This window comes from Hyposmocoma kahamanoa, unplaced genomic scaffold (genome assembly GCF_003589595.1).
Source record: "Hyposmocoma kahamanoa isolate Upper Pololo Valley unplaced genomic scaffold, ASM358959v1 80, whole genome shotgun sequence".
Classification (NCBI taxonomy): Eukaryota; Metazoa; Arthropoda; class Insecta; order Lepidoptera; family Cosmopterigidae; genus Hyposmocoma; species Hyposmocoma kahamanoa.
The window spans coordinates 1,440,972-1,455,223 of NW_020654051.1; the positions used below are offsets into that span (position 1 = coordinate 1,440,972).

The following is a 14,252-nucleotide window of genomic DNA, read 5'->3' on the forward strand; positions in this document are numbered from 1 at the left end:
GCGCCGGGCGCCCGCGGCGCGCGCGCACGTCCACAGCGGCAGCGCCGGCAGCCGCGCGCCGAAGCCCGCCAGCCCCGCCAGCGCCGCCAGCGCCGTCTCGCGGCTGCCCGTCTGCCAGTCCGCAGCCGGGAACGGAGACCAAAACTCATTTCACGCGCCTCTAAACTGTTCTGCCGCCAGCTCCGAATTCGAAACAGTTGACGGGTGTCGTCAATTGTTTCGCTTCGAATCGACCAGTTCACTTGAGCTTTCTACAATGGACGAGAATTGTAAAATTACATATTTCATTACCGACGAAATGTGATTCCGTTTGTTTTGTAATTAAATATTTTCGTGTCTTCCCATACCACAGCCCCCGTTGTTACAGATAGTATCTTTATTACAATAAATACAGAATATTTTTGAAATATACGGAGACGTACACACAGTTAATATTTAAAAATGATACAAGGCTCATTCACACGATGAGTTGCCAGGAATGGACGGTCCTTCTATTTCTGGTTGTAAACTTTATGACCCTGACTAATAAAACATATAAGTTAATACTTAAGTTACTCCAAAATAGATACCTATGTAGAACTAAGAATAGTCTGTAACGATAGAGCTAGCATTACCATTAAGCGATAAAAACTCTGGCTAAATATAAAATTTAAAAAAAAGTTGAATACATAACGTTGCCTTCGATAGCACTTCTACCGAAGACGCGGGCTAGCCGAATCAATCACACGATAATAAAAAGAAATAATAAAAGGGTCCCAAAGACGTCAAATTACTTACCGCATTCACTTTCGAATGGTCGTTCGCGGTGATAGGTTCAGGTATTTTATAAAAAGTCTGAGAAAGAGCTAAGAAAACATTACTTGTCAAAAAAAAAATCAAAAACTTTAGAATAACACTATTCATGAAAACCGGAACTAAAGAGAAAGTAACATAAAAGTATGTAAAAGTTAGTTTTTCTACAATGAACCGGCCAGGAAACGAATTCGGAACCTCAGAAGTGGCTAGTTATTCGATCACGGAGGTTTGTTAACTTTATGTATACACACACACACACAACTGCGGAACAAAAAAGGAATAACATAAAATAGTAACGTATATATAGTTTTTTTTTAATGGGACAGTATGGGGGAATCGTAAACCCTATGGTTTAAAGATAAAAACAAACTGTACCATCAAGTTTTTTGTGTGAAAACATTTTAGCGTAGTCAATATTTTGTCAAGCGTGAGTTGTCCATAAAAATTAATAAAATTGATATTTTTTTTACTACTGATCCAGTCAGTTTTACCCAAGGATCATTTCGTTGTATAGGACAAAAAAATCGGGTCAGCAGAAGTTGGTCAAATTTTAATTAAAATTCATATAAAACGAATAATACGAAAAAAAAGAAAAAAATTACGGCCACACTTTTGAAAAAACTGCATTATTTTTGGGTATTTTATTAATGTTCCGTTAAATCCGGTGTGTGTACGAGCCTTAATTTATAAAAGTATTGCAAAGGATACGACAGTCGGCAATCCAGGTACTCCGAACCAAGGTCCAGGAGTCAGCGTCAGTGAATCAGCTATACTGAAACTCTATAAGAATATTAACGAACATTAACAACTTGTTTAAGAATATTCGAACATAAGAATACATAAAAACAGTAAATAGAATTTTTACTTAAAAAACCGCGTAACATTGCTTAATACCAGGTGAATTTCGAGGTCAAGTCTTTTATTTACATTAAAAAATATATATTTATTGTAGTTTACAAAGTAAAGGTTACCATTTACATCTACAGGATAAGCCATCAATTAAAAAAATACGTTTTCATAATCGTCATGGTGCTGTTGAGTGCAGTTATTTTTATTTATCTTATTTTATTTACTGTTTTTCATATTTTAGGAAAATATACCAACTAATTACATTTATAGTTATTAACCAAATGCCAATAATGAATTTCCACATTTAGCAAACAACAAAGAAAAACTTCGTTCTAAACTTTCGTTCCGTGGCTTAGTTGGTATAGCGTCTGGCACGGTATGCAAGAAGACGTCGGTTCGAATCCGTCATAATCATACTACGAAAATTTTCACGAGTTCAGTCCATGGTGATGTAGACAACCAATTTCTAAAATGACGCCACAATGTAAAAAAGGAAGTGACAGTCAGATGAAACAAACTGTATTCTACAGCCAAAGAGTTCCATTTTCAAACGTTGTAATTAGTTTTTAAATATTGTTTATGTAAGTGGCCAGTTCTGGAAACTTATAGTGCGCCCTATGTTTATACTAATTGTTTATTTATATCTCATAGTTTCTTGCCTGATCCCTATTTTTTCTCTCTTCACCTTCCTAATCCAGTTTTCAAATTTTATTATTATGATGTTACAAGTTCCCCGTTTCAAAAACAAGTGGCCGAAACGCTAACCGCGAAAAGTCAAGAAAAAATAAATTAAATTCAGAGTGATTTAGTGATATTTTTTTTACTTTTTATTAATTGCGGACAAGTGGGCCTTGACCCTAACTCACCTGTTCCCTCCCAATAACAGCAGGCAACGCCAACGCGTGTCCTCTAACGTGCAGATGTAAATTTCTCTTACTGCAAACAGCACCTAACTCCCTAAGAGGTGACCCGCAACCTAAAGGAGGGGCTCCCACCTCCCCTAAAACTAGAAGTGGTATGCGATTGGCTAATACATCTTCTTCGCATAACCTTTCTAACGCTTCTATGTCCATGCCTCGACCTGAAAATTAAAAACAATTATCTTTACACTTAAAATAGGCAGATTGTTAAAAGCGTCCGTATCGTGAAGATTCGAAAATCAGACAAGTGTAAGCTCTTGCAATCAATCTGCGTCGAGCAAAGGGACGAGGCTGACAGTTGTAAAATTGAGTAATTATATGCAAACTTCAAGACAACTGCCGTCGAATGTATTAAAAAAATGCACAAATTACCGTGTATATTAAACACAGAGAATCACATACCACGCGTAAGCTAGCAAAAATAATTACATTATTGTTATATTTGGATTCTTTTTCTGTTTATTGTAATAAATAACATCTAGTTCTTAGGTTTTCGCGATTTCGCGGGCCCTTTACAGGTGCCATGGTCACGGTTGACTGTAAAGGGCCCGAAACGTCGGTTTGTTCGAAAAAAACAAATATACGCGATTTAAATCCGGAAAAATAGGTTCATTTCCTATAAACAACATTGCTAATTAAATATAGAGATAGTACCTACACTATTTCTATAGCGTCGTAGCGAGTGTGATAAGGATACATGCACTCTGGTCATAGACTGATTATAAGTGCAGACACGTACATTGTAGGCAGTAAAGTCATCAATTACTTTTAACTATTGACCAAATATTTTAAATCTGATTAAATATTAGGTGATAGGGCGGCAATCGTAAATAATCTTAATTTGTCATTAACGTTGACTGTTAATTAAATTTTTATTGAATTGATATTCAATTATTTTTTGTGAAATTACTCCACTAGTTTGTTATAATTATTAATACAAAGATCGAACACTCAGAAAAAATTCCTTCGATCCGGTCTGATTCGAACCGACGTCTTCTTGCATACCGTGCCAGACGCTGTACCAACTAAGCCACGGAACGGAATTTTTTCTGAGTGTTCGATATTTGTATTAATAATTATAACAAACGTTGACTGTTGTTTGTTTTCACCTTTCAACCGATTTCAAAAAACACTTTTTATAATATCAAGAGACGGGATGAACAAGTCGTGCGCCTGATGGTAAGCTACACGCCTGTCGATAACAGTTGCAGTGCCACTCAGAGTTTTAAATCGCAAAGATCTTAGGGCTGCTTGGATGCTTGCTGCCACTGCGCCCAACACCCTGAGACATAAGTTGACAAGTCCTATGTGCCTGTAATTTCACCAGCACCCTTACCCTTCAAAACCGGAGCACAGTAGCGCTGACATTACTGCTTGGCGGCAGAAGGTAAGGTGGCGCGGTTACTCTCTACTGCTTCTAAAATGTATTTAACGTACTAACTAATATGTAGGCTTAGAATAATAACGCATAGTAACCTAGTCCGCACACGCTAAGTGAGGTAAACTGAAGCGCTCCCAATGGGCCTACACGAGCGGGCGGGCCTTCAGTGCTCAAGGTTAACTTGCACCGCGAACAGCTCAAGAATTTTAGCTAAAAATGACGAAATGTGCGGTAAATGAGTGTAAAAATACGTCAGACAAACATAGAATAGATACTAACATCACATTCCACAAGGAAGTAACGCATTTCAACTTGTATTCTTATATAAATATTCACTAAAACCGAAAATTAACCTACTACTAAAACTAGCCTACATGAATTTGATTTTTGCCTCATTTGTGACAGTTCGTTTGATATGAAACTATCATTCTATGCGTTATTATTCTAAGTATGTATGTATGTAACGAACAAAGCGCAAGCGAATAAGAAAACTTTTGAGAGCGGTTTTTTTATATATAAAAAAATTATCATTATTATTCAAAACATGATAAGCCTCGTTTTTACTGATAGTATGTGCAAAGAAAACGAAAATTCACGTAAGCAATTTCAAGCTCTCGCTAAGAGTATTGTACCTGGTGCCTAATTGTAATCGGCGCGTTTTTGTCATTTTTTATTTCACTAGTAATTTTTGATGCTATAAATGTCTAAGTTGCAGAGTCAAACAAACTAATAATGTTAGAATAAAAGTAAAGTTTAACAGTCAATGTTCGAACTCTTATATTTTTTCTCATCTCACCAAACACGTCCACCGTTTATGAACTCGTAAAATTAATCATCTAAACCTACGCAGGTCGCACATTCACTCTAATATGTTTCCACATTTACAAGCACTTCGCATATCACTTGCACTTTCACACACATCACAAACAATTACACACACATCACATGCACTTTCGCACACATCACACGCACTTCGACATACATCACATGCACTCAATCATCACACACACTCTCACACACTTACAATTTAATTTTTATTCTTATATTTATATATATATACATATATATTTATAGTTTTTTATTATTATTATTATTATTATTTTTGTTATCACTCTTTTTTCCAATTAAGTATACATGTAACTTGTTAATATAGATTTATAAATATTGATCAGAATTTCTGGAGGTGGAGGCCTGGTGACCTAAAATACAAGGTATCCTAGTTTAGGCTCCAGCCTCTACAAATTTTCCTGTCATGTTTTTTATTTTAATATCTCTTATGTTTACTTAAGTTGTTACAAATTTGTGGAGGAAATAAAGAATTTACTTACTTACTTACTTACCTGACAGCGACTGTAATATACGACGTCTAACAATGATCTTATGATATGGTACGTAAAAAAACGGTCATTGACGCCTAAACATATAACAACAATAATAAATTTCAATAATAAATAAATGTTAATTATAAACTATAAAGTTATACTGTAATCTAATTAAATTCAAACTTTCAAGTGACATAATTCTACTCATAATATGACGTATTTCTTTATTATTATATGACATTTTTTTAAATATTATTATTTGATAAATAACAATTTTAATTAAAAATTGAAACCTCGGCCTACCTCTGCTGTTATTGTTATCCCTAATAAAGGGCTCATATGTGTAGCATTATTTTAAATTTAAGACATGTATACCATATGAATGCAATAAATATATTGAGTATTGAGTATTGAATATTGAAACATAGGCATAGGAAATCTGGCACAGGACTGTAAGCTCATAATTTACTACATTGATTCGATTCACAGGAGAATTGGTACCCAAATTAATTCTCCTAGGTTATATTTTAAAAATGTGAGACCATACATTGGGTATTTTCTTAATAGCCCCGCATTGGGGAAACCCTGTGTCGCGGGTCCCAAAATAATTCTCCCCGCCCGGGAATCGTACCCGGGGCATCTGCGTGTCAGGCCAGCATGTTAACCGTTCGCCCACAGAGGCTGTTTAGTATTTTAAACTTTAACAACATATGTACTCGAATACATAATGGCGAGAAACAATACATCTAAAAATGAACCACGATAAATATCAAGGTACTTGATCTATTATGAATCATAATGATTTTCACGCTCACATATAAACAAAACGGATATGAGTCAACGCTTACTGTTGTTCTCCTTGATTACTGACAAATGGTAGTAAATTGCCAGAAATGTTTACAAGCAACATTTCTGGCAATTTTTGTTTTAAGAAAATTTTAAACTGATTGTTAACGTCTTCGGTGTGTTACGGTTGATATTCAAAATTTGCCACTAACGAGATTTAAAAGTACAATGAAATTAAAACTTTATACAAAACGTATACAGCTTCTGAATGACTCAGCAGAACCAAGTTTAGAAATTATTTTTCTCTAAATCGGTTCTCGTCTGGGTGTTCATAGTACTACTCTAGTAAACTATGTGAGATCAAGTAACTTGTGTGTTTGCCTGGCTGCTTTAAACATTCTTACCTGAAGGGTGCACGGGTACAGGCCTGACACAGGCGAGCGGCAGACCCAGCTGCCGGCACAGGTGTTGTACGACACCAAGCGGACTGGCCACGCAGCTGTAGATGCATGGCAGGCGGTTTGTAAATGCTAGAGCTGGAATTTAATTCGGGTTAGTTAAATATATATAATTATAGAAAAAAAAACTTCAAAATAACATAGTAATTGCAATTATATGAAACAAATTAAACAGAACATGTCAATAGGGTACATAGATCTGCAGACTATGAGAATATATAGCTATGGCCCTCGCTGTTGTTATAGCCTAGCTCACCACGGAAAAGAACATCAAGTAAAGTAATATATTATGATATAAACAATATGCGTAATAAATGCTTTTTCATCTCACTAGCTCTGAAACGCTTTCATTCTCATTAGGAATCTGCGCGCAAAAGCGTTTTTTACACGTTGGCGTGGAAAAGGTTTTTGAAATCCGAACTTGACGATGGACTGTGGTGCACCTAACTTTTTCTTTCGATGAAACAATAACCTAACCTCAGTATAGAGTACTAAAAAAACCGACCTGAAAAGTCATTCATCTCCTAGTTTACCAACCTTAGAGGTCGAATATTTTCTTCAAATTTAAATAGAACCAATACTGAGGTACCCTCTTTTACAACAAAAAACGAATCATCAAAATCGGTTCACAAATGGCGGAGTTATCGCGTAAAATACACACAAAAAAACATACAGTCGAATTGAGAACGAAGAACGTCGAAGAAGTAAAATAATTTCAATATACACTTAATCACACAAAATTATAAGTACAAGCAACAATAAAAATTTATGAGGTGTAAATTCAGAAGGCACCGAAAAAGCTGATGTTTTATAGTTCAATTGTTTTTCTTTCATCTACCATTTTCCTCGCTATAGTGAACACCTCGAGTCAAACAACAACTTTGCAGCCTTGCATAACAAATAACTATATCGTCATCATAATTAAGTCCATGGAATTGCAAATTTTGCGCGAGCAAATTGCGAAACTGTGGAAATAAAAAGAAATACTGCTCCACTTCGATAGGGAGGTAGTTAGAAGTTAATATTCGACATTTTAACACTAAATAAATTGCATTGACACAAATAACCACAACGCAATTTTTAATTAAAATTAATAATGCTAACAATCGTAATGAAAAATTAGCCAGATTAAATATTTACAGGCATATTGTGGACGTAGAAAGTGCCAAAAGGGCCGTTACTACACACGCTTTGAGACTCATTATTCACTAACGAGAGATTGTTTGTGGTTTTAACAACCAAGGCCACACCAAGGCCACAAAGTTTTTGTGCTTTTTTGAAATGTCAGGTATTTCGTTCACAAGATCTATCCTATGTTACCACAGACACTTATAACTAATTACTGTTTAAAAAGATGTTAAAAAGTATTAGTTTATTATTACTGATACAAAGATCGAACATAGACAAAGAAAAACCTTAAATCCGGCGGGACTCGAAACAGCGACTATTTACCAAACCAGGGCTACCAAGTCAGCAAACCTTCCAAATTTCAGATCAGTGGATCTTCTCTCGTTTTCGTTCGACATTTGATCCTAAACAATGACTGTCAAATAAATAATACTCGACCAAATGAAAAGAGATTTGAGTGGTCTTAGAAGGTCTTCCGAACATCGGGGGTTAGAGTTCCTCAGGGTTCTGGGGGCCTACAATGAGCTTATAAGCAACCAGCCAAGTTCCATGCAATTCACTTAACGTGGTAAAACTGAATTGCTTAAATTCGTATCATGACCTACACAAAGTTGTATGGGAATGGCATGACAGGATGATGAGTTTTACTTTTTAAACGTTAATTATTGTCTCTGGCTGGCTGCCTGACATCTAACAAGAGCGAGATGGGACTACATACTAAATCATATGAAACAAAAAGGGGGACATGTACTATCCTGGGAGCGTTCAAGCAGTATTAACCGATTGTGTTTAAAATGAGAATAATTATATTTTTTTATTAATTATTGATTATACTTGAAATTTCTTAAAAACGTAACAAAATCTAAAAAAAGGTAGTCACGGAGTAACTTTTTTGAATTCCTTATTTTTACAGATGAGACCGCCATTGGCACGGCAAATGGCACGTCAAGATTCATGATACGATTTTGCTATGAAAGAAAAGGTGAACGGATTTCGAACGGGGAACGTAAATTGCATGGACAGTGAATTGTTTTTCTGAGGTCCTAGTACGAATTTGACAGGCAATCCAACTTACAGGCTTAAATAGAATTGCTCTAAGAGCTCATTAGTAGGCCCCCTGTACTGTCCGTAACCCTCTTTTCGCTGCATATAAATGATATGTTGATTCCAGGCACCTTTGGGTATGCTGATGACAGCACAGTTGTGGACACGTACTTGACCAATGCAAGGGTCAGTGGAGAAGAAATCCAGTCTTATTGAGAGTCCATGGTTAGTCGTTTGAATTTGACAGTCAAGGCAGTCTCCGATGGGGGCAATGCTAATCTTGTCAAAAATGCTACCAAAACAGGCGTGTCTTTTCTCCACTAAACGGAGTCTCTTTCACCTGACTCTTGACTTTTCGTGATATATCCATACCGATAGCTATTGTCTTCACCAACTTGGAATGGACCTGTCGTCCAATCTGAACTTGCGCAGATACATTGAATCCAAGGCCAAAAATGCAGCTAGGAAGCTAAGAATCCTTTCCAAGGTCAGGCGTTACTTCACATCGGGACAGTTGCTTCAGCTGTACCAAGCACAAGTCCGGTCGTGTATGGAGTACTGCTGACACTTATGGTATGGCTCTGCTAAATACCAATTAGCCACCTTGGATTCAATAGACAAGCGTGATAAGAGGGTTATAGGTGACTCGGAATTAGTGGAGGCGAAGCTGCAGAGCCTTGAACACCGCCGTTGAGTTGCCAGCTTATCGGTATTCTACATGGTATTTCACGGAGAGTGTGCGATGGAATTGCATAATTTGATTCCGCCTTCCACTTTCCATCATTGGGCGGCTAGACGTGGGCTGGGGTTCCACCCCTATGTTGTGGATATTCCCCGGATTCGCACGAAGCGTTTCGCTTTCACATTTATGGAGTGGAATTCTCTGCCTGCAGACTTGCTCCCCGTACGCTATATCTTGAACCTTTTCAAAGCGAGAGTGAATTGCATTGACTTACAAATAAATGCACAACGGGTCTAATACAAAAACCACGAAAAAATGTCCCAAGTCAACCTATTTACACGTAGTGACATGTCAAGGAATATGAAAAGGCTAAAACGTTGAATTTAAATTGTAATGTCATCGCAGTACTGTCTAATTTTGCTTGCTTCGCTTTCAGTCGAACAAACGAAGACTAGAGCGTGAATGACGCTCTGTATACGATTTTAACGCCCTATAAGTTCGGACATTTTTTAGCGCGGACCCGAAGTCCATGGTGAATAGGCATTATTTAGATGTGCATGCTACATCCTCGACCTCATCGTCACTTTCCATCACGTGAGATGGAGGTCAAATGCCGACTTATTTTTAAAAAAAAAGACAACGTCAAGTATGAAGCTTCGTTCGCATCATGCGTCTTATAATGTAGTCGAATACTTTGACAGTTACTTGTTTCGGACGTATGTCGGACGGAGACCGGAAGTGGGGTACCACAGGGGGGTGATTCACGTAATCAAACCGTTACTATATCGTACCGATTTAGTTGTTGAACTGCTTTTTGGCTGTCTTAACTGTGGTTATGGCGTGTTCTGGTATATGAATCGAACTTAAATCGACAACAAGTCATACGTATTCTATGCGTATATTATGCGACGTTCGACGACTAAATGTCAAATTTCACAATCCAAGATGTCGCTCATTAGCCGTTACGTTTCGATTCTACTCATATCAACGTTCGTTCAGGTGATACGTGAATTTTTGGATAGGACTTCGATCGAACAACTACGTCACTTCAACGATATTTTGATAGCTTGAAATTACGCAAATCGCACTGCTGTTTTAGAGTTTAAAAATCTTTTTACGTTGCAAAGAGATGATTTACACACTTCACATTACTACACACGGTCCGTGTTGTGGTTATTTCAAAGTGGAACATACCTCCATCCTCCAAGTATCGCGGGTATCTGTGATGGAGTAGCATTCTGGTGACTCTAACCAGCCCTTCCAGCTGCTCTTGGTGGTAATATGCATTGTAGTCTGTTAATCTATAACAAATATAATAATAATAAATTACGGGCGAACAAGTTGTGCATTTAGTGGTAATCGAATTTTGTAGCAGTAAACTCATGTGAAAGGGTTAGTCCAGGGAAGTCCTGTCACCTTACCTATTTCTGCCACCAAGCAGTAATGTGAGCATTGCTGCGTTCCGGTTTTGAAGGGTAAGGGTGCTGGTGAAATTACAGGCACATGGGACTTTTCTACTTATGACTCAGGGTGACGGGCGCAGTGGCAGTCATTCCATTACTTTATTATTATTATTACTGATAGAAAGATCGAACAAATACAAAGACAAAGACTGCCTCCATGGCCGAACGGTTACCATGCCGGACTGCCACGCAGAGGTCCCAGGTTCGAATCCCGGGTTGGGAGAAATGTTTGTATGGCTTACATTTATTTATCTCGTGAGTTTGGGTGTAATTTGTGGTTGTCTATGTGTGTGTCCATGGCACCCGCGACGCAGGGTTTCCCTAGTGCGGGGCTATGTTGGGTGTGTGCGTTATTTATTTATTTATATTCCTCCGATCAACTACTCTAACCAGCGTCTGTTGCGTCAACGTAGCTACGAGGCAACAGAACAGCATATTACAAGTACGCATAAGAGATTACGACAACGTACTTTAACGTACTGTGAGTCGCGAACCAGTAGCAATGTAAACATTATCAGTAGAGCTTGCGGGATTACAGTTATGCCTACTGTGTACGTACAAATTTCTTATCAGAAAACTGAATATTAAAACACGCATAAAAATGTTGTAAGGAGCGTAAAATTGTTTGTATAGGCCTAAAAATGCCGTGACAATTCTTACTTGTATTGAAATAACAAAGGGGCAGGCGGACGCACAATTTACCTGGTCTTTAATTATGGAATTCCCTGTACGTTTAATAATGACTAACAGGAAGGAAATTAATTGAGAAAGTTTCCCTCTCTATACCATGAATCGAACTCGTGATTTTCTTTGGAGCCCAAAATGCTAATCGCAATGTCAGCGAGATCTTTGAGTTGTCAAAACGACTTCATAATCGAGATTCTCGTAATGAAATCGTATTTAATATTAAATAATACGATTATGTACTTTGTGACTTTTTAGCAAACAACTTGGTGCACATTTATGTTTATGTTCTTAAGCACTAAATACTGACTCTCTCTCTTTAGTCTGTATTTAACTCAGTCCTATCCAATAACTCAGCTTATATTAAATGTTTGTTTCTTCAGCACTAAATAGTGTTGAAGGCTTTATAGTTTCAAGTCTGTATAGCTTCAACATTGGCACACTAATCCAGTGTCTATTCCAAATGTTTCTTTTTATAATATTATAATGCCATCACTAAAAATATACGGAGTTCATCTTAGGTTATAAAATAATCAGCGACAAATACACTCTCTTTGGCCTGAGTTTTCGGCAGTCCGACTTCACCCACTGCAGATATTGGCCTTCCGTAGTTCTTCAAACTTGCACTAGACTCATCTACGTTCCTCCACTTTGACGATATGATCTGCCCATTTCGCTGTAGGACGTCACACGTTTCAGTATACTCAATTCTTGGCGACCACTCTGTTATTACAATCACTTATTGCACGTTAAATGTTTACGATATTTTTCAGCATTAAACACATTGTCCTGTGTTTTTAATCGCACAAGCAAAAGGTCCGGACGCGAATATCGTGATTAACTATTACTTGAACTTTAAAAACGTCGCTCTTAACAACTTTTAACAGCAGTAGAGCTCCTTGTGAAAGAGTTCGTCGAGGGAAGTAGGTACTGCCTTACCTATTTCTGCCGCCAAGCAGTAATGTGAGCATTAGGTACTGCGTTCCGGTTCAGAAGGGTAAGGATGCTTGTGAAATTTGGTGAAGTTACAAGCACATGGGAGTTGTCAACTTATGTCTCAGAATGACGGGCGCAGGGGCAGTACTCGTACGATTTTTGTGATTTAAATTTCTCCACCAGGCGTACGACTTGTTCGTCCCGTCATTCGGTATTATAAAAAAAGTTTCAACTCGTATAAAATTAAACTAAAGACAAGACTACATGGCATTGATTAGCTCCAGCTGCTAAGTATAACAATAACCGAGTTTTATGCTATGTAACCGATAACCGACTAACCGAGTTTTGTAGCAATTTCTTTAGCTAAACGGTTGACGATCTTAACAATGGCGAACTACGGCCTAAGCTCTCTCAGTGGCAAAAATTTAATTGAAAGTGGCAATAATTGAGTTCTTCTACATATCTAAAATATGTACAGCAATTAATATGGCCATGTTGTGATAAAATAAAAAGAAGAAACTATTTTTTGTTCGATAGAATGCGAAATGAGCAACTGAAAAACAAATATTATAATAACAACTGTGTGCTACAATTGCGAACAAACATATTCAATAACAGCGTCGTCACATGCCGAGTTTCAATGTTAAGTTTATTAATATAACATTAATTGCACTACATAAATTCAAAACGAAATAATTTCATAATGACATATTCATTCTTGTAAAAAGTAACAATACAATTATCTTTTGGAATGGAATAATAGGAAAACGGCACATAGTTTCAGTGCTAAATTGACATTTATAAAGTTTAAACTAACCTGCTGTTAATTTAACAACACGATAAATCTTATCCACTGTTAATTAGCTGCCGAGGTAGTGATAAGAACGCCATAAATTTATATCAGTTTGTCACGATACGTGTGGCGTTATCCTGTTGCGTATTCTGTTATCACACAAAATGGTTATGTATTTTCGTCTGGTACCGACTTTACAGGATAACAGCTTGGTGCTTGGATAAATTACATACCAAAATTTACTTACAATTCTATATTATAACATATTGCAGAAGAATGGGACGGAAATACACTTCCGTGGCACTTGAGCTACCTGTCCAAGTTCGTTCAGGGGAAGTACTGCTACGTAATGCGAGCATTACTGCATTCCGGTTTTAAAGGGTAAGGAAGCTGGTGTAACTACAGGCACATAGGATTACTTTAGAGTTTTCTCAGAATTACGGGTGTAGTGGCAGTGCCTGCCAGATCTTTGTGGTGGAGCCTTAAGCTCTGACTGTCACTGCAATCGTTATGGGTAGGCGTGTCGCTTACTAATAATTTATACGACTTGTTCGTCCTGTCACTTAGCGTCATAAAAAATAAGTGAGTCTAGACAGCATGCAATAATGTTGTGTGTGATATTTCATTGGCCATGGTTATATTTTTGTACTTTAGAAGGACGAGAAATATTTATTCTAATTTTTATGATAGGTAAATAAAGTAACATCGAGTTCTTAGGTTTTCCCGATTGTTACACATAGGATATGAAGCCATGTGACATAAATTTGACCAGTCAGCTGTGACCATGAGATCTATAAAGGGCTCGAAACGTGGGTTTGTTTGAAAAAAACATATATAAGCAATTTAAATCTAAAAAAATAGGTTTATTTCCTATAACTAGGTCAAAATTGAATCAGTCATTCCTTTACTAGTGTTCATTACCTAATTCTGCAGCCCACTAACTCTACTATTCGATTTTTTATCGTACAAAATTATTTAATACTCGAGTGACGTATCGTGAAAATTATTTAA

General features: G+C 37.1%; 1 protein-coding gene across 1 annotated transcript in view; it reads right to left on the bottom strand.

Annotated features, from left to right (window-relative positions):
* The window catches only part of LOC113233918 (pyridoxal-dependent decarboxylase domain-containing protein 1), a 21,112-nt gene extending 7,572 nt beyond the window's left edge, over positions 1-13,540 (bottom strand). The window contains exons 1-6 of the mRNA XM_026469153.1: positions 13,489-13,540; positions 10,560-10,666; positions 6,458-6,589; positions 2,511-2,725; positions 1,504-1,575; positions 778-834 (exon numbers count right to left, since the gene is read on the bottom strand). Coding sequence (XP_026324938.1) covers positions 778-834; positions 1,504-1,575; positions 2,511-2,725; positions 6,458-6,589; positions 10,560-10,602 — 519 coding nt within the window. The 5' untranslated portion in view covers positions 10,603-10,666; positions 13,489-13,540. The remainder of the gene's footprint in view (positions 1-777; positions 835-1,503; positions 1,576-2,510; positions 2,726-6,457; positions 6,590-10,559; positions 10,667-13,488) is intronic.
* Positions 13,541-14,252: the final 712 nt, after the last annotated feature.